Here is a 25796-nt window from a genome sequence, read left to right as displayed (position 1 = left end):
ATACAACAAATTAGTTATCTTAAAAAGAAGAGGAATTTGCCTTAGCCTGGGAAAGAGATCGTTATAGTCAAACATTTTAACACCGTGACCTTTTATTCCATTGATTTCTATAGAGAAGCACCGGCATGCTTCAGAAAAGGTCAGTGATTCTAATTGAAGCACACACCAATTTTTTTCTGGTTGCAAAGACGCCCATGGTTTTTGTTGCAAAGAAGATGATGAGATTTAAGGCTGACCATTTGTTACCAGAGAAAGCAATTTTCTCTGTGATGCATTGCTGTTTTTCTTTCACATGGAAAGCATTGTTTGAAATCAACAATACCCATAAACCAGATTTTCATTATCCATGCTATTTAATGCCCTCGTTTTTATTTCATAGGCAGTTATATATCTGAGATCGAGGTTGAAATTTCCTTCCTCTGTGGACCTGATTTTGGAAGAAAAAAATGTGAGGAAAAGGATACTGTTAAGTCTCCCATATTTATGGTTGTGAGATTTTTCCTTCCGACAGGAATGGCAGGATTTCAGAATTAGTGCTTAATGTGAGTTCAAGAATATTTTAACTGTCATTCTTGGACTTTTCATATAAGAGAATCTGTGGCTTCAGGAATCACATACTGTAGTTTATTAAACCAAAAATTCGCCATGTCCTTTTGGAAAAATCACCTGATTTTCATATTTGTTGTAACTCATATTGCATAAAGATGAAGACTTTAAAACAAATAGTTGTAAAACTGTTGACCAACATGGATGGCTCCTTCTTGATAAATATTTAATATTGCAAGATTTCTTTTTTATAATTTGGCTTAGTGTTGGTCTCTGTCCAGAATGAAATGGAAGAAAGAATTGTCCAGTTTTTAATATCTGAAGTCAGGGATTAAAATTGTGTTTTCAAAGCTTTCTGTCTATATTCATTCTGTAGGAAATAATTTGATACAGCAGGTTCTCCATTTTCTTCTCCCAACCCAGCTAAACCAGTTAAATACGCTTATTTTGCTATCTGAAGGCTTTTAACGCATCATTAATAGTTTCTCACACAACCTCAGTCACTGATTGCACATAGAACATTAAATGTGTTCTCAGACTTCAGTTCAGTTAAGCAGACAGGTCAGCCGCTGTAGTTCGGAACTCTAGATGGCCAGAGTTTTTGAAGCTGATACGTAGTTTTTTTACATAAGACCACATCACAGATTTTCACATATATGCACAACTTGAGCTGTCCAGAATGGTTAGCTCTCTATTATTAAAGTACTTATATAGCAGTCCTTTCTTATGAAATATTTGCATAGCCCTTATCAATAGCAATCATTTATTCATAATAGTTTATAAATTCTCCTGGTTTTTACTGACTTTAGAAGCTGGGTAATGAATCAGCTTTATTCTCTTTTGTCTGAGAGGTGGAAACAATATAAGTTATAGACTGATTGGCAGGCCTGAACATGGTAATATGGAAAATTGCCTTCATTACATATTCTTAGAGGATTGTTATATTAGGAAATTGACCACCAAGTATCTCCCTTTCTTCTCCTTACAAAGCCTTGGTGGCTCCCTCCAATACATGTTCTTGATGTTGGAGCCTAAATAACAGCACTCTAAAATCAGTGCCATCTCCACTCCTTCTGCTTGCCATGCTCTCATCATCCGTTAGTTCTGCTGCCTGACAAGAGCAGTCTTGAGTTTGGTGACTTACTGTCACATCATGAAATGGGAACAAGCTCCTTATCCTCTGTTTATTTCAAAATCTTTATCATCAGTTCAGGGCCGACCTAGTCAGCATTCTGCTAGCTTGAGGTAATAGAAAATCTATCGTAGCGGCAAAGAGCATGGAGTCTGGAACCAGACCACCTAGATTTGAATCGCAGCTTTGCCTCTTACTACCTGCGTTTTCTGTGGTTATTTTGGTTTTTGGTTTTTGGCTGCGTTGGGTCTTTGTTGCTGCGCACAGGCTTTCTGTAGTTGTGGCGAGTGGGGGCTACTCTTTGTTGTGGTGCGCAGGCTTCTCATTGCGGTGGCTTCTCTTGTTGCGGAGCACGGGCTCTAGGCTTGCAGGCTTCAGCAGTTGTGGCATGCGGGCTCAGTATTTGTGGCTCACAGGCTCAGTAGTTGTGGTGCACGGGCTTAGTTGCTCCGCGGCATGTGGGATCTTCCAGGACCAGGGCTCGAACCCGTGTCCCCTGCATTGGCAGGCGGACTCTCAACCACTGCACCACCAGGGAAGTCCAACCTGTGTTTTCGTGGGCAAGTTACTTAACCTTTCTGTGCCTCAATTTCCTGGTTAATAAAATGAAAATTATAATAGTACCTACCTTCATAAAGTTATTTTGAGGAATAAATTGGGATAGTTAAATAGACTTAGAACAGTACCTGGCACTTAATAAGTGCTATAAAAGTAGTAAGGGAAGGCCTTACAGAGGAAGTAGAACTTAGTGAAGCTGGAAGACAATAGGAACTCCTATGAACTTTGTGATGCAAACAAAGTGTGCCAAGCCAGCTACCAACAGATGGCATTAACAAGTACTCATCACAAACAAATGGACTTTCGTAATGGTCTGTCAGTAACAAACCTAGCCTAGTTACAGAAAGATTTTTTGTCTTAATAATAAGATGTGAACTGTTAATGAGGGTCAACCTCAGTACCTCATATTCCCTTACGTGGCCTCCTCTTACCAGAAAATATATTCTATATACAACCCACTAGCAGCTCCAAGCCTTCCATCCAGACTGCATCCACATTATATCTTTCTTACTACTTTTTCTTTTTCCATGACCTTAACCAAACCTTTCTTATTAATTAGAAAGATAAGACCTAATCTCCTCCTTCAACCTGCAGTCCCAGAACCACTCCCCTTGTTATGCCCTAAAGTAGTGGTCACATCTCCTAGTAGTGGTCCCTTCCTGACTGCACAAAGATTACCTTGGCCTTAGTGTACTAGCAAATCCTGAGGTTGTTTTAAAAGAACTGTTTAAAGTTCCAGCTCACAGTTGGAATTTTTTTCCCTCTGCTTTGTAGAGAGTCACTATAGTCAGAGCAACTTATTCACACCAGCTCTTTGAAACATGTGTGTTTCAGGTGAAGCCATAAAAGTCTAAAGAGCTAGAATCTAGTATTTTCACCTCTATTACAAAATAAATATACCTCTAAAACTCCCCAGCTGGTGAGAATGAAATGCTATCAGACTTCCCAACTAATAGAGGGTAATAATGAATAACAACAAAGCCATACCTAAATAACCCCATTATCATTCTCTTGAACTGGTTAACCTTCTGATTATTAGCCTCTTGACACACTTATTAATTCAGGTATGAGAGTTTAGGGGTGCTCGTAGGACTATTTATTTGATCTTTTTGTCCTATCCCACTGTTCTGACTTTATTTCTATTTTTTAAGGTTGGTAGACACCAGGGAGGCATGTGTTACATGCCCAGAGGTTTCAGAAGCCACTAAATATATCAGGCCTGCCTTAATTGGAGGATATGGGGAAGCAGTGGGGCTTTTAGCCACTTCATAGACCAGCTGAGTCTCCAGCTACCAACTCAATTTATTTGAGAGCAGTACTTCAAGGAACTTAATAGACCTACAGTGCACTAGCACAAATCTGTATTTTAGCCGGAGTACAATTTATTTATGTACTACTTATTATATTGGTTTTCTCTCTGTATATATATGAATGTCATTATTAAAATTAAGAGCACTGAATTGTTGGTGATAGGTTTAATAATTATGTGTTTTATTGACAGTTTTCCTCATACTGCTACATCACTTAGGGGTGGCAAGAGAACCCAGATGGTAGATAATAGGATTAGGTTGAAGTGGCATTTTTCCAAAGGAAACATGATATGCATGAGCCAAGCAGAGTTTTGTTTCATGTGTGTGTTGTTTTGGATATGTGGAATACTCATCAGTTAGGGGAAACCAGTATGATAGCTAATGCGTACCACCCTGAGCTCAGACTGAGAAACTCTTCAGGTTACTAGAAGCCCTTTACCAAAACCAGGAGTCCCCTGTGTGGAGGTCTCACAGAGATTAACACTTTTAATTGCTCCATTGAGTTTCCAATCTGTCCAAAACCAACCCTAGTTCTTTCTCAAAAGTAATATGCAGTAATGCCCTGTAGAAAACTTTTCTTGGTCTAAGAAAAGGGTTTTTGTCCTCTTATGAAGGAATGTGACTATCTCAAATGGACATACTGTTTGAGATATGAGACCCCATTAATAAGAAGTGAATATAATTTTCCTTTTCAGCAGTGATACCCTCTTGAGATTCTGATCTTTCTTTTTAAGATCAGTACCTTAAAAGAGCTTTTTTAATTGGTTGCCTGTTTTGCGTGTGTTTGTTGTTTTTACTTATTTCCTTTGGCTTTTTCTTAGGGTGGGGGCGAAGGATGTTAGGAGGAGATAAGAACATAGTCACATGTGTTCTTCCCATAACAATGGTGATGATGGTAGCAGCAGCTTCCACATAATCACTCTTCCCCTATGTGCCAGGCATTTATGTGTGATTCACATACAACATCTAAACCCAGCAGTAACCCTGTGTAGTAGGTTGTGCCTCTTTCTTTGTTTTTATTTTCATTGTGCCTCTTGTATAAAAGTAAAAACAAACTTAGAGAAGTTATTTAACTTGCCTAATGTTACCAAGCTAGTAAGTGACCGAGTCGAGATTCTAACCTGGTCTTTGATTCCAAAGCCTACACCACACTGCCTAAACCCGTTTAACTCATTTTAAAAATATGCTCTCTTCTTAAGTAGAATTATTTTGTGCACCTTTTTTGAGGTTTCATCTTTTGAAAGACAGAGCACAGGTCAAGAACAAAAGCTGGGATTTAGCTGCAACTCCTCTGTGTACCAGCTATGACCTCTGGCTAGTTCCTTCACCTCTCTAAACCTCTTCACTTATTTGTGTAATGGGAATCTTAATAGGACTTACTTAGAGTAATTAGGGGTAGATGAGGCAAATTAAGTTTAAGCTGGAAGTCTGACACATAGAAAACTCTCAATAAATACCAGCTATTTTTTTTTTGATCAAGCTTCTGTGGCTGTGTACATTAAAATCTTTTTGCTTCCTTCTTGTTTTCTCTACCTGATTTTTACACATCAATCTCAGGCTTCTTCTAATCTCTTGAATGTTGCCTTGCATTCATCCATCTTTTTTCTCTGTTTTGTCATTGAGTTAGCATGCTCTCTACACCCACTTGGTGCCTAGTCAGTATTTATTGATGCGAATGATGGTGGTTAAACAAAGCTGCTGTTGGCACCAGTCCTGCAGCCTCTGTGACTGCCTGAGTAATCATGACTCCTAAAAACAGAAAAGGACTCAATCATCTTACTCATAATTGAAGGTCAGAATTTGATGTCAGCATTTGTTTCTGTGGTGATTATGTAGCTTTTTCTGCAGAATTACTTGACAGTTGGAGTAGCCAGGCTTTCTGGCATGAGTCTGATTATGATGCATTCTTAAATTACCTCCTAAAATAGATGCAGCATCATAAAGGTGGGTTAAACAAATATTGATTGTAGTACAGATTTGTTTTAATTGGAGCAAGAGGTCAGGGGAGGCTTACCATTGAGGGTAGTTGACTGCCAGGCTCTATCCATCTACATTAGTTCCCTAGTCATCTTGCCCATAATCCTTTCTTGCATCAAAGAAAATTGTTTTTAATCCCAAACACTCCTCCCTTTTCTCTGCCTTTCTGGTATCTCTAATACATTCCTACCTCATTTCTTTGATTGATCCTCAGAAGATTTCTTATTTTTGCTTTTTCCTGCTTCAACCTCTGTTCTCCATGAACACATTTTACTCCTCAGCAACCTTTGTGGGAGTCTAGCAGGGTGTCCTGCATATTATATTTGGGCTCTATGCACTAACAACTCAGCTCTTGACACTGATGTGCATTATTCTAAAGAACATCATATCAGTAAGGTTGAATTTATAATGGTTATAAATGACATGCTTCCATAATTTCAAAATCCAGATTTTTTTTTTAATAAAAGAAGGAAAGAATGGGAAAAATATTTAATAAAAAAATAAAAACTTTGTGCAAGAAAAAGAAGATTGTTACCACAAGCAAAATTAACACCCTGGGCTTCCCTGGTGGCACAGTGGTTGAGAATCCGCCTGCCAATGCAGGGGACGCGGGTTTGTGCCACGGTCCGGGAAGATCCCACATGCCGCGGAGCGGCTGGGCCCGTGAGCCATGGCCGCTGAGCCTGCATGTCTGGAGCCTGTGCTCTGCAGTGGGAGAGGCCACAGCAGTGAGAGGCCCGCGTACCGAAAAAAAAAAAAAAAAAAAAAAATTAACGTCCCATCTGTGGCAGATTTCATTTAGTAGAGACTTGTTTATTTCTTACCATATCTAATGTAATATAATATATAAACTTATACTTTCAATTTAGATCTCCAGCCAAAGCCTGTCCTATATTTCCAGCAATCTCTAGTTCAGAGATTTTTCTAGTTCAGTTTTTTTTTCTTTTTTTCCCATTTTCTTCTCAAGGACTACTAGCCCAACCCTCTACCCCACCACACACAGAAAGTTAGCTGGGACTTCTTTATATGTACACAGACGTGCGCGCACGTGAATTTTTAAAATTCTCCTTATGCGTTAAGAAAAAAATAGAGAATATGAAGCTATGCAAGTAAGCATACGTGATTCATAGGTACAGGAAAATGTTTATTGAATTGTCAATTTTAGCTTTGTAATTTGACTAAGAAGGGTGGAAGGGGACTTCCCTGGCAGTCCAGTGGTTAAGACTCCACCCTTCCAATGCAGGGGGCGTGGGTTTGACCCCTGGTCGGGGAATTAAGATCCCACATGCCACACAGAGTGGCCAAAAATAAATTTTTTTTAAAAAAGAAAGAGAAAAGGGTGAAAGGAATAAGACTTAAAGGAAGGAACTCAGGAGGTAGAAAGAGACAGAGGCAAAGAAAGTATAAGGTAGAAAAACTTGCCTCTATGATTTTTTTTTTTAACCTTTCAGTTGCTGGTCAAAGGAGTATCATTATTTAGCCTGTCCACCTGACATTCCTTCACCCCCAGCCTAGATCTGTTGCATGGGAGTAGTTCCAGGCTGTTATGAGGATTAAATGAGGTGACCTATGTTAAAAGTGGCACATAGTAGGCTCAAAAATATTTTTCACCAAACTGAGATCATACTTCAGCAAACGGTAGGATTACTTCTTATTTGAGGTTGTGGCCTACTAGTAACAGAACTAAGACTACAGATCCTAGAAGAAATTAAAGAGTACTTGTGTGGATTTGGGCAGTTACTTCAGACATCTTCGGATTCGGTTCCTTCCAAAAGGAAAGACTAAAACTCAAAAGGAGAACAAGTAGTCTCTAGAATAACCTAACACTTGTGCTGTGAGAACTCATAGAGATAATTCGTATAAAGTGCTTAGAAAGTGCCTGGCACATAGAGAAAGGTCAATAAGTGTTAGGTGCTTTTATTTTTGTTATTTCTCATGTGTTTTTAAAACGGTCTTAAGGTGAACCATTTTAGGAAACCTAAGGAAAGTATGTATGTGTTTTTATAGATATAGGCAAATTGCCAATTAGAATGTGCATCTAATTAGAAGTTCAGTAGGAGCTGAAGAAATCTTGATGGTTTCTCACATGTTTAACTAAAGGTTTAAATCTCTGTAGTTATTGGAATTTAGCAGTTCTAATAATTTAGAGATTTATCTTTTTAGAAGAATATTTCTTGGTTGTGCTACTTTGTTTCTCTTACTCCTGTTGGCTGTGTGATGGCAAATCTGGCGTATTCAATCCCAAAGCAGTGCCTGAGGGGCTTTATGAGATTAACAGCCATAACACTGTTGTGATCTTTGAGTGAATCTGTTGTAATTGCTTGTTTAATTGTCCATCTCCCTTGGTGGGCTATGAACTCAGTGACAGCAGTGACATTCTTATAGACCATCAAATTTCCAGTGTCTAGAACGGTGTCTAGCACATGCTGCTGTTGAGAATATTTGTTGAAGAACGAAGAGAGTGACTTCCCATTTGAAGACACATGGCAAGGGAGGGATTCTGAAAGCCACATCATGTATTGCAGTACTGATTTTCTGATTTTTGCTTGGAACCTGGTTTTTGCAACATGCAAATAATGTCAGTCTTACGGATTTCATTTTCTCTCTTGATAGTAAACAGAGTGAGGCAGAATTTCATGGAAAGGGTCAGTCTTAGAAATCATGACAATCTGGGTTTGAATCCGAGCTCTGTGTCAGCAGCTTAACCTGTCCCAGCCTCAGTGTGCTCATATCTTAATAGAAATAGTTACAAATTAGGTATTGTTAGTGAGGATTAAATGAGATGACATATAAAGTGGCACATAAGTAGCTTCGACAGAAAGTTAGCTTCCTTTCTCCTTTTCTTCTCCTCATAGCGCATAATTAAAAGTAATTCAGCTATTCTTTATTTCAAAGTAATCTGCATGTTGTGGTGACATTTGGTTAAGAAATGGGAATAGTAGGCAAGCTGCTATGGGAAGCAGCTTGGTGGGGTAGAGAGAGCACTAGACTAGGAGTCTGGACTGAATGTGACCTTGGGTAAATCATATGACATCTCTAGCTGAAGTTTGTGTTTCTCTTAAGTGATATTCCCCATTGACTAATAATTGAGAAAGCAGCAAAAGGACTATTTTCTACCCTGTTATATATAAAGAAGCTTCTGAAATGTCAGTATTACCAAAACAAAAAACCATACACAATTAACTCTTTAAAACAACACAGAAACGTTTGTGTCTCTTGGGCACCTGAGGCATCAAGAGCTGCCATACCCCGCCACCGCCCCCACCCTTGCATTTGCAATTGTTAATTTGCATCTTTCGTTTTTTCTGAAGCAAATCAGTACATTCTGAAATCCATATTTCATGGAGCTACTTAACTAATTGCTGCAATCAGCAGCGATTTATTTTATAGCAGCGCTGTTCAGATCGCTCTGAGGTAGCATACCATGCACAGTGTGTTTTTTACAACCATATTTTTAATGATGAGTTTTAATAAGGGAAAATGGTTAATCTGCTGATATTCTCCTGAAAGTCCTAACTTTGGTCCTGTGTTTTACCTTTACCCAATGCTAACTTAAAAGGCCACAGCAAAGTCATTGACCCAGTGGGTGCACCGGCTGTCGGAGAGGCTGTCCCATTTAGAAGGACGGGAGAGGGAAAGAGCACCCTGTTTTTCTTCTTGTTTGGAGACCCTCATTAAATTACTCAGAAACAATAATCAGATAGCTGCTGTTCAAGTTAATGGCACCTCTGAGTCCCTGTCAAGAGAGCTTTATTTAATGCGCAACAGACCTGGAGTGATGCAGGTGCCTTTTCAGGCCCTCATTTAATTTAAGCTGCTTTAGTTGGCATGGCAACTAGTTGAGACATCTGGGAGACATTATGCTAGGGATTGAGACTTCAGAGGATTTCTGCTAGAGCAAAGCAGAAACCTTATCATAAAGTGGTGTGTGTTGCTTCTAAATTTCTGCAGCTATATTGTTAAATCTCCAAATTCAGGAATTGTATTTTCCAGAGAAATAAAATTTTTTAAGGTTGGCCTGGTCGTTGGCTTGTTTTCTGTGAAGAAAAAAATGCTTTATTCGTGAGGTGAAAAATATTCATTTCAACCCTGAAGAATTTACTTTGCTAAACTGAAGTTTGACAGAACTTACTCTGTGCAGAGTGGCTGTTTTAATCACTTTGTAAAAATCATACATTTAAAATTTATCAGACTTTTATGTTTAAAAGATATTAGAGGAGGGGAAAGCATCGCTGCACAAAGGTAAACAAAATGATCAAGGTAGACAGGGCTGTTTGTGGTTTTGCCCTGGACTTTCTGGTTAAATTAAGAGTTTATTAAAAAAAAAAAAAAAAGTTTATTAACCTACCTTCATTTTTTTTTAACCCAGCATATCATCTTCTCAAGAAGCAGAGATATGAAAGTCACACTCTTCTAAACTCTTCTTTCTTAAATATTATAACAGGAGATTGAATGAAAGGTTTTTTAAATTCACAGATCCTGAGGACAGTAACATAGTAATCTAGTTATTTGCATTTAGCAGAGGGAATACCTGCTGGTTTATATTTTGTAAGAAACTGTGCACATATGTATGGGCTCTTAGTATAGAAGAATTGACTTACCACTTGAAATCATTCATTTTGAATGCCTTGTTTTTCAGGGTTTTTTTGATATCTGGTAATACTTTGCTCTGTGTTAGGTTGAACAATGTGAAATTACTATTTTTGGTGGTCAAAATGGTTCAACATTGTCAGTTCAAATCCAACAGTTGTAGGATGTGAACAACACCCTGATCTGGAAATATATGTTTCGTAATGCTAAGTGAAACGTAAGAGTTTTTTCTGAAATTAGTAATTATTTATAAAATATCTGATTAGAACAGTACCCATTCCAGCCAGACAGTGTTTTGATTTTCCCTTTTCTTTGAAAATATAGTCACTGTTAGAAGAAAGCATATGACATTATTTCATACTTATTCTCTGTTTTTGGCGTTTGTATCAATTCGTTCCTTTTATAAGTCAAAGCAAGATTTTTCAAGTGCCAGCCCTGAGAATTCAACCTGATAACTTGAAAATTAAGATGTTTTCTCTCTGCTGTTTGCATGCATACCAACTGTCACCAGTAACAGTAGAGATTCTGGAATCGCAACTTGGCTGCCTGTTTTATACAGATATGTGAGGCAGAATAGAATATAACCTGCTCTTCACTTCCATGCAAGAACTTTTCAATCCTGGCAGGAAGAAAAAATTGTCAATAAACTCAGAAGACATGGCTGACATCCCATACAGATGAGTACTCTCTTTAGGAATTTTTTTTCCCTGAGTAAAACTGCAAGTTGATATTAAGTTGGATAGTACTTAATACAGGGATAGCAGTTGTGAAGTTTTTCTGGTTTTGTTCTGTTGTTCTGTCTTGGTTTTTTTCCTGTGTAATGTTCCTTTGTTTTCGTCCCTTGAGATTTCTGGAACCAACTCAGGAATATTAGGACTTCTGATTAAGGCTTAATGGTGCAAATAGAAGTTTTTTCCTGTCTCTATCCTGTGATTAAGATTTCCTAGTGGGAAAATTTTTTAGTATATACAAGAGGGTTAATATCCTTAATATGTAAGGCACTTTTACAAATAAATTATCACCCCAGTAGAAAATTGAGTAAAGAAAAGAAACAAGTCTCTCTCTCACTCTTTCTCTCTTTTTCCCTCTCTCATACTCACACATATATATGGCCAATAAACATGTAAACAGTTTTCAATCTGAAAACACAGTTGATAGAACACAAATCTTTACTGCCAATTCTTCCTGAAGCCCCCCTAAAATGTCAGTAAAGGGTCAGGAACTCAAACTAGAAGAGGCAGAAACCTCTGCTGGCAGTAATGAAAACCCAGAAACAAGTTAGTTCTTGCTCAGAACATCAGAGCAGCTCAGGGTTTGGAGGCATCAAATATCTCAGAAAGTAGGGGTGCAGGCAGGCCTAAACACAGAATTGGTTGCAAGCCTGTGTAAGAAGTAGTAAGATGTTCAGATGTTCAGATCGTCTCCTATTCTGCAGGAGACCATATAATGCTTTATTCCCTGGAGACAGCATGAGTGGAGCTGTGGTGTCTTTGGCCCCATCCCCCACTAATACAGAACACTGGCAACCTGGCCTGTGCCCTCCAAGACAGAAGTTTGGAGGGCTCTTCTCTAGAGAAATGGATTAACCCAAGAGAGAGGATCTATACGTAATTGAGGATCCTTTGTGAAACAAAATTAAAGCTCTATGCCGCTGCCCCACACACACACAAAGCTACATTACAGTCAAAACAGTAATAACCTGGGCTTCCCTGGTGGCGCAGTGGTTGAGAGTCCGCCTGCTGATGCAGGGGACATGGGTTCGTGCCCCGGTCCGGGAGGATCCCACATGGCGCGGAGCGGCTGGGCCCGTAGGCCATAGCCGCTGAGCCTGCGTGTCTGAAACCTGTGCTGTGCAACGGGAGAGGCCGCAACAGTGAGAGGCCCGCGTACCGCCAAAAAAAAAAAAAAAAAAAACCAACAGTAATAACCTAAAGGCCAATTGGTAGGAGATTGCTTAAGTCATGCCATATTACATAAATTGGAATGCTATTTAAGCACTTTTTTGGGCGGGGGGGTGCTGCGTTGGGTCTTCATTGCTGCGTACAGGCTTTCTCTAGTTGCAGCGAGCGGGGGCTACTCTTCGTTGCGGTGCGCGGGCTTCTCATTGCAGTGGCTTCTCTTGTTGCGGAGCATGGGCTCTAGGCACGCAGGCTTCGGTAGTTGTGGCTCGCGGGCTCTAGAGCACAGGCTCAGTAGTTGTGGCGCACGGGCTTAGTTGCTCCGTGGCATCTGGGATCTTCCCGGACCGGGGCTCGAAGCTGTGTCCCCTGCATTGACAGGCAGATTCTTAACCACTGCGCCACCAGAGAAGTCCCTATTTAAGCACTTTAAATGATACAAAAGAATTGTATACCATGGAAAGATATTCACAAGATATTTTACATTCAAAAAAATATATGTGTGTGTATGTGTGTATATATATCTATATATAGATATAGATATAGATATAGATATAGATATATAAAATCTACTTTGTCACGATAATTCCACTACAAGGAATATATCACTAGGAAATAATCAGATTCACATAAAGCTATATATGTAGGATATTTATCTCATGGTTATTTAAAATAGTTTAAAAAATTAGGAATAACTTGGAGTTTCAACAATGACAGATTGGTTAACTGAATTATAAATATATCCATACATTAGAACCCTCTACAGTAATAAAAATTCTGCAAGAAAACAGGCAGCAAAGCCATGTGTATGCTATAATCCCAGTTTTAAATATACATATAGGTATGCATACACAACATTTACATGAAGATATAGGTTAATTCAAAGAGGTGGGATTCTATGTAGTTTTTATACTCTGGCTTCTTTGTATTTCCCTAGTTCTGTGATGAATTTTTTTTTTTAACTATTTTGGAAAATTTTTAAAAATACACAAAAGGAGAGACAATAGTATAATATCTATCATATACACAATACCCAGCTTCAGCAATTAGTAATCATTTTGCCAGTCTCATTTCCTTTTTATTGAGAGGAGGGGGAAAGGAGAGCTGTATTATTTTAAAGTAGATCCCAACTATCACATTATTGTACCTAAAAATACTTAAATACGCATTTCTAACTGGTAAGGGCCTTAAAAACATAACCATCATAACCTAATAAAATGAGCTAATTCCTTACTATCCCCTGATTGCCTCAAAGATCTCTTTTTTTAATCAGGTTTGTTTGACTCAGGATCTAAACAAAGTACATATATTGCATTTGGTTATTATATTTCTTGAGACTTTTTATCCCAAACATTCTTCCTTTCCCTTCCCCTCACAACCCCGCCCTTTCTTTCTTTCTTTCTTTCTCTTTCTCTCTTTCTTTCTTTCTTCCTTCCTTCCCGCCTTCCTTTCTCTCTCTCTTACTTTCTTCCTCCCTCCCTTTCTTTCTTTCTTTCTCATTGATTTTTTGGAGATATTTTTCCTGGAGAATGATCCACATTGTGTGTTTAGCTGATTGCTTCCTTGTGATGACTTTTTATTTCCCCTATTTCTAGTAAACTGATAATTAGAACTAGAAGATTGATTATATTGTTTTTTAAGACATGAATATTTTCTAGGCAGTGGTGTGTATATCACAGGGACATAATACCTTGTCCCACAGTAAGTGCTGCTGCTAAGATTGAGTGGTGGATTGAGTTGATGTGGGTCTCATTCCTTTCAAGTGGTTTTAGCAACCATTGATAATTGGTACCTTAGATCCGTGGTGTCATAGAGGTTGCAAAACAGTGATTTTTCCCCCCTAATCTATCATTACTTCTGTATTTATTAGCTGAAATTCTTCTATAAAGAACACTGAACATTTAGTATATTTTATTAGGTTTTTTTTTTTTTTTTTTTGCGGTACGCGGGCCTCTCACTGTTGTGGCCTCTCCCGTTGGGGAGCACAGGCTCCGGACGCGCAGGCTCAGCGGCCATGGCTCACGGGCCCAGCCACTCCGCGGCATGTGGGATCTTCCCAGACCGGGGCACGAACCCGTGTCCCCTGCATCGGCAGGCGGACTGTCGACCACTGTGCCACCAGGGAAGCCCTATTAGAGTTTTTTAAAATATAACTCAAAAGAAAAGAAGGTAAAATCCTAAATTGTGTAGGGCCGTTGAAATAATTTAAACATAGTCAACTTCACTATTATGTAACCTTAGGCAGGTTACTTGCCTTCTGTTAGCCTTAATTTTCTCATCTGTAATTGGGGATACCACTGCCTATCTTGTAGGATTGCCATGGAAATTAGATGAGATGATATATTTAAAATACTTAATGGAGTGGCTAATACCTAGTAGGTGCTCAATATATATTCATTCACTCAACAGATATTTACAGGGGACTTACTATATGTAGGCATTGTTTCTTCTGAGACTTCTGGATAGACTTGTGAACAATACAGAGAAAAAACCCTTGCCCTCATGGAGAAGGATTAGAGAGACAAACAATAGATGTAATAAGTAAATTATGTAGGATAAATACTAAAGGAAAAAAGAAAAAGTAGGGCTGTGCGAGGGGGTAGCAATTGGACGAGGAATGCAGGACACATTATTAGAGTAGTCAAAGTTGGCCTCAATCGAAAGATAAAATTGAAGCAAAGATACAAAGGAGGTGAAAGAGTTAGCCAAGTAGATGTCTGGGGAAGCACAGTCCAGGCAGAGAAAAAGGAAGGGGCTAAGGTTAGTGTGTGTTTAGCATTTTCAGAGAACAGCAAAGAGGAAAGTGACAGGTTAGAGAAGGAAGAAAGCCAGATCATTTATGGCCCTGCAAGGACATTTTAAGGACTTTGACTTTTCCTCTATATGAAATGGGAAGGTTTTTCAGGAAAGTGACATAATCTGGCTTTCGTTCTAAAGCATGATTATGTGAAGTGCCTCTAAAAAATAAGATGAATTGATGAATGGAAAGGGCCATGGGTAAATGTGCACTGAAGCAAATATGACAAAACATTAAGTGTAAATCTAGGTGGTAGGCATATATATGGTGATCACTGTTTAATTATTTCAAGTTTTCTGTGTGTTTGGAAATTTTTTAACTATTAAGATAACTAAATCTAACCTTGATAATAATATTGTAATTTAACTGATGTATATCATCTTATAGAAAGATTCTAACATGTCACTGAAAACTCCTATAAGGAAATTCTACGTGCCAAATCTCATTTCCTCACTAATTTCTTTGGAAAGAGCCTGGTTAATAAAACCTAACATAAAAATTAAACCTAAGAGTATAAAAACCTTAAAATTGGATTTTCTATATAATAAGGTGACTCAATATACAGACAAAATATAACAGTGAAAAATGTATTCTGGCTTAGAATTGTTTTAGAAATCTAGGGGTCTTGGGCCAGGCTGGTAATAGTGGACATGATAAGAAGTGGTCTAATTCTGTGGCTAAGTTTTGAAAGAACCAATAGGATTGGAGGCAGAGTGAGAGAGGGATCAAGGTTGACTCCAAGGTCTGTGGTTTGTGGTGTGACCAACCTGCTGGAAAAATAGGTTTGCTGTGGGAAAGCCTACACCTAGAAAGTGTGTAATGGGGGAAAGAGAGAGAATACATCTTGGACATGGTAGTTCGAGCTGTCAATTAGACATCCCATGGAGATGATGAGTAGACAGTTTGATAGACAAGCCTGGACTTAAGGAAAGAAGATTAACTAGAGATACAAAGTTGGGAGTCATCAGCATGGATGTTATTTAAAGTCATGGGACTGGATCCCATTACCCTAGAGAGTGAGTATCGAAAGAGAAGGGGACCAGGGACTTCCCTGGCAGTCCAGTAGTTAGGACTCTGTGCTTTCACTGCCAAGGACCCAGGTTCAGTCCCTGATTGGGGAACTAAGATCCCAAAAGCCATGCTGCATGACCAAAAAAAGAGAGAGAGAGAGAAGAGGACCAAGCCCTGGGGCATTTCAACATTAAGTGCTTGGGAAAGAGCACCAACAAAGGAGGACTGAGAAGAAAGAACCAGAGAGGGAGAAGGAAAGTCAACAGCTGGGTGTCCTGCTAGCCAGTTGAAGAAAATGTCTCAAGGAGGAGGGCGTTTCCAACTATGGTGTGTCGAGTGTTATCAGTTATTCTCCCTTACTCCCAAGTTGTCCCTTTTCCTACCTATGTTTGCTAAAACATTAAATTAGAAGTGTTTTTAAATCCTTCTCCCCAAATAATAATCACTTACTAGAAGAGACTTTTTAAAGCTCATAAGGGTAAGATACAAAGCCTAACATAACTTTTTGAAAATTTAAGTTTTGAAGGCAGATTCCTTCTTGTCTTTGTTTTTATAAGCCCAGCATTTACCCTTAAAACAAGTATGTAACGGGACTTCCCTGGTAGCGCAGGGGTTGAGAGTCCGCCTGCCGATGCAGGGGACACGGGTTTGTGCCCCGGTCCGGGAGGATCCCACATGCCGCGGAGCGGCTGGGCCCGTGAGCCATGGCCGCTGAGCCTGCGCGTCCGGAGCCTGTGCTCCACACGGGAGGGGCCACAGCAGTGAGAGGCCCACACACCGCAAAAAAAAAAAAAAAAAAAAAAAAAATAGCAAAAACAAGCATGTAAATGCTGAAACAAGAGCCCCAGGACCTCTTAGTTCGTTTATAGCTAATGGTAAGCACCCTAATACTACAGCCTCCATAATATCTTTCTGGAAGAAGAATTTTAGGATCTGAGGAACTATGTCAGAAAGCAAAATAACTGACATTTTTGTCTTGCCTGCTTTCAGGTGCACAGGGCCAGGGAAGCCTTACTGTTTGACTCAGAATGTGAAACTGACTTTTACAAGGTGTCAGAAGAATTTGAATCCTGGTAGGAGCCTCCTAAAGTCAAAGGCCCTCTCCCCTTGTCTTAAGGAAGCTTATATTATTTAAATCATAAAGCTCGCCCAGACTTTTAAGGAGTTCTTAACTGCAGGCAGAGTAAGACATGCATCTTTCCTTTTCTAGATACAGCAAAAGGTGGTGCCTTCACAAGAGTCCTGAATTCCCATCTCCATTGCTCCCTGCGCCCCAGCCTTTGATCATCTGCCTTGTGTTGATTGAGCAAAACCCTGAGGGTATAACAGAGTGCAAAGCATGGGAAGCTTAAAATTTAGTAAGGGAAGTATAAATATATAAAAAGTTAAATAATAAAAGAATTCAGTTGTGAAGATTGTAGAGAGATTTGGATTTGAACTAACCATTTGCGTAGTTTTAGGAGTACCATGATTTATAGAGTAACTTAAGCCACAGTTGATAGGTAGGTTGTCATCTTTTCCATTGGTGCCGTGGTGGCCTAGGGTGAGACCAACAACCCTTTCTTGGGGTTCAAAGGACACTCCAGTAACATGTCTGAATAGACCCTCAGACTGGTCTTCACACTCTTCCTGGCCCAGCTATCATTGAAAATATTTACCCTTGTTTTTCTCTTTTATAATGCTAATTATAGTGAAGTCACTTGGTTGTTTACTTATGCTAACTTTTTAAAATTCTTTAATTTTGGCAGTGTTTTATCTTGTGAGGGCTGGAATTGTCACCTCTTTCATGCTGTTGAGAAGCTTTCTTTCCGTAAGCTTTTTCCAGCCTTAAGAACAGAAGTTATTTAGACCTGGTACCTACTTTGCAGGGATTGAGGGCTGAATTCTCGGAACTCTCCTTAACTTGAAACCTCAAGATATGTTGTCACAGAATTGATGCAGAGTGACCTGCATAAAATTATCGTCTCTCCTCAACCACTCAGCTCAGATCATGTCAAAGTTTTTCTTTATCAGATTTTGCGAGGTAAGTTTTTCTTTATGAAGAAAAAGGTAGTGTCACTGTATAAATGAAATGTTTTGCTTTGCATTTGAACTAATCTGACCTTCCAAGGCTTACTTCTTCCCTAACAACTTCTTTCTTTTGACCAAGGTATATTTAATAATTTCTATACTTGATGTTAAATAAGAGGCTTTTAAGGGTAGCCAAGTGGTTCTTATTTTCAGTGATGGAAGAGAAGGGCCTATCTAATTCATTAGGTAGTCGAGGGGGTTAATATAGGGAGGTAAATAAGCAAGATGGTTTGTCAAACAAGAATGCTTTGTCACAAAGTTTCCACTAAACAGCCTTTAGTAGGAGTGTGTGGCTGGCATCAGATGACTAAATTGAAAAGGAACTGTGTTCCCTATGGATAACATACATTCTTCAAGCCAGCAGTAGGTGGGCCTGGCCTGAGCGTTGGCAGGCATGCCTGAGTTCAACTCTAGAAAAGCAAAATGACTCTGCAAGCATGGAGGAGACTGATAGAAACAGCCAGCTAACTAATTCTCTAGGCTGGCTCATTAAAGAGCACTGACTTGACAGAAAAGCGATTTGGGCTGACATTGTTGGAGCTTCCTCTGGCCATCAGGTGTGTCCTTCAGAATTTTGCCATTACAAATGGAGAGTTGTTTAAAGCTGAAACAGTTTTCTTACCTAGTAAAGTACTTTTTTTCTCCCACGGGATTCAAAGAATTAAGACATTCTTTATCAAAATTGACAAGCATCTGCCAAAAGAATTAAAGCACATACAGTGTTAAAGCTAGAAAGTTCACCTTCTGTAGATTTGTTGATATTTGGGGATGGGGGTGGGGTGGGGGTAGAGGGGAGATATTGGCTATTGGACTTTTTTTTCACACTTGTAAAAAAAAGGGATTTGCTATATTCAGAAGACTCTCAGCCTTGAAGCTGTGATCTTTAGCAGTGCTAAAGCCCACAGTCTTTCAAGATGTCAAAAATATTTTTAAAGTAATTAATTACCCTCTTGATTCTTAGTAGTGGAGAATACTACCAACAAACCTGGGCAAGTTTCTGAATTTTGTCTCATCAGTGAAGATCTGTCCTGGGAAAGGCTCCCTGCTGGTTGATGGGAACTATTTTGTGGGAGCAGCTCACAATCACAGGTTGAGAGTATCAATAGCAGAGAGCTCCAGTAGCCACACTTGTGAACAATTCAAGGTTATTGGTCTGGTCAGCCTTAACTCCAGTGCTTGGAACGCTTGTCTATATACTTAAACCTCAATAATCTTTCGAATTATAGACATTATCTCTAGACTGTGCAAACCTTTGATGACATTTTATAAATTATAGTTTTTTGAGGTAGGGCTAACTCAAGCTTTTAATAATGTTCATTATGCAGTTATTTAGAGAACAATTTAAAATCCTGTACTCTTGTTTCTGTGGTTTTCCCCAAATCATTGGTTGAGTAAAAGGAATTAAGTATCTGCAGTTAAGTCTGTTTGTTGTTTCAGGTTTGAAATATCTCCATTCAGCTGGCATTTTACATCGAGACATTAAGCCAGGGAATCTCCTTGTGAACAGCAACTGTGTTCTAAAGGTAGCTTTTCAGTTTATTTAAACATGTAAGAAAAAATTGGAACGTCAAGGCACGTTTAAGAACATGTTTTTGTGAAAGAAATGGTTAAATTTATTTTCATCACTTTACCAAAAATTAAAGAACCCAGTGTTCTCTAGCAATATCACTAGTCATGGACATAGTAACTAATTTGTAGTCTTGGCTCATGGTTTCTTGGTGATATTTTGCACATGTTTTGGAAACATTGGAATTGGAATTTCAGTGTGACTAGAAATAAGAATAGAGAAGGTGATTTCTTTTCAGATGGTTCTATTATAAAGGAAGTGTATATCAGAAGAAAGATTGGAAGACCAGTAAGCTACTTACGTAAGAATCAAGTGTGGCTTTTAAGAAGACTGTCTATATGTTTTTGCACAGCTAACATTTGTATATGCTTTTTGACTGAGGCAGCAAAGTAGGGAAATAGAAACACTTAAAGTGAAAATACTAAGCCAGGAAAGGGTCAAATGTAGTTCCACGGTATACAGTAACCAATTCTCAGTTATCCCTCTGAAGGGGTATTGATTACAGGATTTATTATGGTTAGCAGCCCGCAAATCTCAAGATGTCAATTTCAGTTTTTTATTCTTACCCCAGTACCATCCCCACCCCATTGTCTTTTGTTAGAGTGGCTCACAAATAGCAAAATCCACATGTGTACATATACCCTACCCCTAATAGAGATGTGTATTAGCAGAACTCCTAGTGAGGGGCCCACCATATTTTTTCCTATTATAGAAATTAGAGATAAGGGCCTTCCTAGAGCTGAGTCATCTCTGTGTAAGCAAATTAAAACTCCTCTTATTTTATGAGTGGCTAAAGTATTATATGGTGCTTCAGTCTACAGTAAATATTCTTAACATTTCAACTGATATATTTGAAAAAGAAAAGAACTGTTTATAGATGTTGTCTTATTTTAAACATTTTTTAAACATTTTAAAGACTGTCATTAGTACTTAGCTTGTTGGCAGTTAAACTAAACCTTAAAACCAAGTATATAAATGAATTTCAGGGGTTTTTTGTTGTTTTTTTTTTGCAGTACGCGGGCCTCTCACTGTTGTGGCCTCTCCCGTTGCGGAGCAAAGGCTCTGGATGCACAGGCTTAGCGGCCATGGCTCACAGGCCCAGCCACTCCGCAGCATGTGGGATCTTCCCGGACTGGGGCACGAACCCGCGTCCGCTGCATCGGCAGGCGGACTCTCAACCACTGCGCCACCAGGGAAGCCCAAATTTCAGTTTTATCTTAAATGCTTTCTTTAAACTGTGGGCCAGTTTTCTTCAAAAGCTGATGTTATACTGCTTTTGAATAAAAAATTTCCCTTCACTTTATCCTTGAACTCTGTTCCTGTTTTAACTCTAGAAAGATTTAAAACCTATTTTTCATATCTTCCCTGAAAACAACTAATATTGTAGTTCATTCTTTTGTTTCCACAGAAAATTAATTGTCCCAAAACCCACTAAAGTAAATATTCCTTCTATAGGTCATTGAGTTCATTCCTCTGCCACCATCACTTTTTAAAAAGAGCCGTAGGGACTTCCCTAGTGGTCCAGTGGTTAAGACTCCACGCCCCCAGTTCAGGGGCCCGGGTTCAATCCCTAGTCAGGGAACTAGATCCCACATGTGGCAACTAAGACCCGGCGCAGCCAAATAAATAAATATTTTTAAATAAAAATAAAAAGAGCTGTAACCTATCCCCATAACCTATTTTTATTCTTAAAAAAAAAATTAAGAACGTTATACTCAGGGACTTCCCTGGTGGCGCAGTGGTTAAGAATCCGCCTGCCAATGCAGGGGACAGGGGTTCAAGCCCTGGTCCAGGAAGATCCCACATGCCGTGGAGCAACTAAGCCCGTGCACCACAACTATTGAGCCTGTGCTCTAGAGCCCACTAGCCACAACTACTGAGCCCGCGTGCTACAACTGCTGAAGCCCGTGCGCCTAGAGCCCGTGCTCCACAACAAGAGAAGCCACCGCAATGAGAAGCCTGCACACTGCAATGAAGAGTAGCCCCCGCTCTCCGCAACTAGAGAAAGCCCGTGCACAGCAATGAAGACCCAACACAGCCAAAAATAAATAAATAAATATTTTAAAAATAAATAAACCCTGGTTTTTAAAAAAAAAACCTTATAGTCAGGAATTCTTTGTCCTATTCATACCAGATCACTTTATGACAATTTAAGCCAGTTTCTTCTTATTTCAGTTTCTGGTTGGAGAACTTCACAAAGCATTTGTGTAGAATCTGTCATGCTTGACGCCATTAACTGCTTGCAGTCCGTTTTCCAAATCGTTATGGTATTGTAACCTCTGGCTACATGAATGAGTAAAAAGAAAATGTCATTTATGAATAAACAACATACAGATGAGAACAAATTGAAATTTTGCTCTGTTCCTTTAACTTTTCTTAGCAGCCTACTTTTAAAAGCCAGAGTAGAGTGCCAGTCTACTGATGCCAATTCTCTCTTCTCAAACGTAAAAATGCATAGAAAATAATTATGATAAAACATTTTTTAAAAATTAACGCCCTTTCAGATTGTGAATATATTTTGTTTACTATTAGGCACAAAACAGATAATTTTGCTGGAAATCGAATATCTTTTTGGTTATCTGACCATATAAGTGTCTTACTTTGAATTTAGCCTGTCTTCCAGATAAATTGCCAAAAATGATTCCGTATCTGTTTTATAAGAGAAAACATTTTCTGCTGGGTAGGTGGTTGGTTGTTTTTTTTTTTCTTTTTAGTATAAATACAAGAAAATTAAAGTGGATTTAAGTCCTTTCCGTTAGTTTTATTTTGTTTTAAAAGATATCCTAAAATTTTTTGGCCAAGTAATAGAGCGTTTAAACATTATGTGTTATTTGAACACTGGCCTTTGGGAGGATTTGAAAAACAACATATGCCTTTCTTCCTTTTTGGTGTAGTTTTTCCTGTGTGATCTGGAAATGTACTTTCATTTTTAAGTTTTAAAGATGTTATACTTCTTCATCCCCACATACAAACATGAATTCATTTGATGTGACCAGGCATAGTACATTCAAGATAAAAAGAGAGGATTGCCAAAAATTAGGGGTAAAATTTGTTTTCTTTAAAGCCGAGGTTTTCAAGTTTTTTTAAGCTTCCAGACCCTTTTTTCAAATGAAATATTATGCTGGGACCTCAACTTAGAAGACAGATAAAAAGTGTTCTTTTTGTCCCTTATAATATTGACTCAGAGTTAATCAGTGAGAACACTGGAGCTTAGATGGTCATTCCTCTTTTATCTCATCCTTAGTGCTCCCAGTTTTTGTTTTGGTTGCCCAGTGTCAAGAAAATCTTAATTCCTGAAAATAAGCAGAAGTTGCTGGTGGTGGCACTGCTGCTATTTACTAACAGCTCACCTTGCAACCTCCAAATACTTTTCACTTAAACAGAAAGAGCAAGAAAAGATTTATTCCTAGGTCCACATGTAAATTAATCAGTCTTTCTCATTTACCATTTTGTCTCCAAGTTCTAGCATATATAGATGTCTAAAATATAACAGGCACTCAATTAATTAAATGTTAATGGTGTGAAGAAATGAAGGAACCTGTTAGCATTGTTATTCTACAGTGTGCTACATTTTGACATATTCACACATTTGAGTGTATATTTTAAATAGATACATGTGAAGTTTAGGTAAAATGTTTACGGAATTCCTGAAATACCTCCTCAGAACTGGATTCAGCAGGACCCCGTTTGAAACCCATAGCTTTAAAGAAATTTTACTATATATATTCCATTGAGATAGTGAACATATGGGAATTTCCTCCAGTCTAGTGGTTAGGACTTGGCGCTTTCACTGCCGGGGCCCCAGGTTCCATCTCTGCTCGGGGGAGCCAAGATCCTGCAAGCCATGTGGTGCGGCCAAAAACAAACAAACAAAAGATAGTGAACATAGTTAGCTTAGGAGGTCTTCAAGATTTTCCTTGTAATATCTTCCTCCATAAGCCAGCCTTGAAAATAAATTAGCTTGATTTGTTCATTAAACCTAGAAGTATGCATTCAGCTGCTTTTTGTTTGTTCAGTTAGTTACAGTTGAAAACATGAAAAATGAAAAGCATATCTTTATAATACATCATTTTCTATAGAAATATGGAAGTTTGAGACTTTTCTTCCCTTTCATCCAAATAAGATCAAATTATGTTGACACAAATATACTCTGCCTATATCATTGAAAACTTTTCAAAGTTCAGAGGTCTATCAAGATTTTAGTTTTTTGTTATTTTGTTTTACTTTTAAACTTGTAAATATATTTGTTTGACAATATTTTGATAATCTTTTCTATTTAGATTTGTGATTTTGGATTGGCCAGAGTGGAAGAATTAGATGAATCCCGTCACATGACTCAGGAAGTTGTTACTCAGTATTATCGGGCTCCGGAAATCCTGATGGGCAGCCGTCATTACAGCAATGCTATTGACATCTGGTCTGTCGGATGTATCTTTGCAGAACTACTAGGACGAAGAATACTGTTTCAGGCACAGAGTCCCATTCAGCAGGTATGATTTCACTTTAGGCTTTAGGAGCTTTTCAATTCTGTTACAGATTTAAAGGAAAAACCATCTTGCACACATGTCTTGGGCTTATTCATTGTACTGTCTAAATTGCTTTCAGCAAATTCAAGTTCACTTAAAATTCAGAAAGTTATGAAGTTGAAGATTACAGAGATATTGATTTTGCAACTTACGAGCCTATTAGAGGGAATGTTGACTTTATTACACGCACTGATGCATGGCAGCAGACTCAGATGTGACAGTTTGCACAGGTGTAATCTCCAGTGGTTAGAGGGCCTCTGTTCTTTCTAACTGAATGGATCTGGCATGAAAATGTATTGGGTGACTTAATGTACTTACACCTTGTGCTTAGAATATAAATTTTAAGTGTTGACTTCTTTAAATATGAACATTTAGAAACCCTTTCTAACCTTTATTGAGCTAAAATATTTAAATGTGGCAGAGAACATCAGGAGCTGATTAAACTGTAGCTTCAGGAAACCGTTCCTGATATTATACTTTAACTGTCCGTCTTTATAGCTAATTCATTACTACCCATATTTTCTTTGGGGTAATTCCTAAGTATTTTTTATTCATAAATTTTAACAATATTGTTTGCGTGAGAATAACGTAACAATGATGAGTCAGGCCGTAGAATCAAATTGGTGGGTTCAAATCCTAGCTCTGCCATTTGCTATCTGTCAAATCTTGGGCAAGTTAAACTGTTCCTGAGGACAGTTGTGCAGATTAAATGAAGTAGTAAAGCTGAAAGTAAGGCCTGGGGTCTAGTAAGCACTTAGTAAACGTTAGCAGTTATGATGGTTGTGGTGGTGGTGTGCCAGGGTGTGAGGGATACAGCCATAAATAAGACAAAGCTTTGTGAAACTTTCACATGAGATAGAAAATAAGTATACTAATAAATATAATCCCAAGTAATGATAAATTCTATGAAGAAAAAAATTAAACCAGGTTAGGGATAGAGAATGATGATGGAGCAGAGCAGTGCTAAAGGACTCTTTAAAGGGATAACATTTGAGGAGTGACCCAAGTGAAATGAGGGAGCAAGATACCGGGAAGATACCAGGAAAAGGGACAACCAGAAGGTGCCTGGACGGAGGTGAGGCATACCTGGGACAAAAGGGACAACCAGCATAACAAAGCCCTTTGAGGCAGGAACAAGTGTGGCGTGTTGGAGGCATGGCTTGATTAAGGAAGAGTATGTAAGAGATGAGGTCAGAGAGAAAGAGCCTGACCATGGAGACCTGATAAGGACTTTGGATTTTATTCTATCCAAAGTGTGATGGAAAGCTCTCTGTTTTTGAGCAAGGGTTTTGAGCAAGGGAGTGTTAAGATTTTGATTGATCACATTTTAAAAGATCACCCTAACTATTGTGTATCTTTGTAAATAATTCATGCACCTGACCAAAAATGAAATCATTTCCTTTATGCTCTATCTACCAAGAATTGTTAACTGATACATTAGAAACTATATATGCTCTGATCAACATTTAAATCTATTTCTCTGCTACACATTCAGTCTTTTTGTTTAAGTTTACATCTTTTAAAATTGATCCTGGTGATAAAAAATTATCATATATAATCTAATGTTGGATACTATTGATAATATTCATTTTACTATTCAATTTCTTTAGAAAGTAGAGTTCAACAGACTTACCTGTAAGATGATATGTCATATCTGGACATAAGCTGCCATACAGAAAAGCTTAAGTAAAAATTAAGATGTTCAAATACTATATATTGAACAAGGATCTTGGGTTGCTGCTGAAAAGAATGTACAAAGGAAAGTGTGAAGCAACTGGAACGGGATTCAAATATCTCATTTTCTAGAGAGATAA

General features: G+C 38.5%; 1 protein-coding gene across 1 annotated transcript in view; it reads left to right on the top strand.

Annotated features, from left to right (window-relative positions):
• Positions 1–25796, top strand: part of NLK (nemo like kinase) — a 146872-nt gene that overhangs the window by 103880 nt on the left and 17196 nt on the right. Inside the window, exons 4-6 of the mRNA XM_032617040.1 lie at positions 17736–17842; positions 19327–19412; positions 23737–23946. Coding sequence (XP_032472931.1) covers positions 17736–17842; positions 19327–19412; positions 23737–23946 — 403 coding nt within the window. The remainder of the gene's footprint in view (positions 1–17735; positions 17843–19326; positions 19413–23736; positions 23947–25796) is intronic.

Source organism: Phocoena sinus, chromosome 20, assembly GCF_008692025.1.
Source record: "Phocoena sinus isolate mPhoSin1 chromosome 20, mPhoSin1.pri, whole genome shotgun sequence".
NCBI lineage: Eukaryota > Metazoa > Chordata > Mammalia > Artiodactyla > Phocoenidae > Phocoena > Phocoena sinus.
The sequence above is the reverse complement of the archived record's forward strand: the minus strand, read 5'-3'. Positions and strand labels throughout refer to the sequence as shown.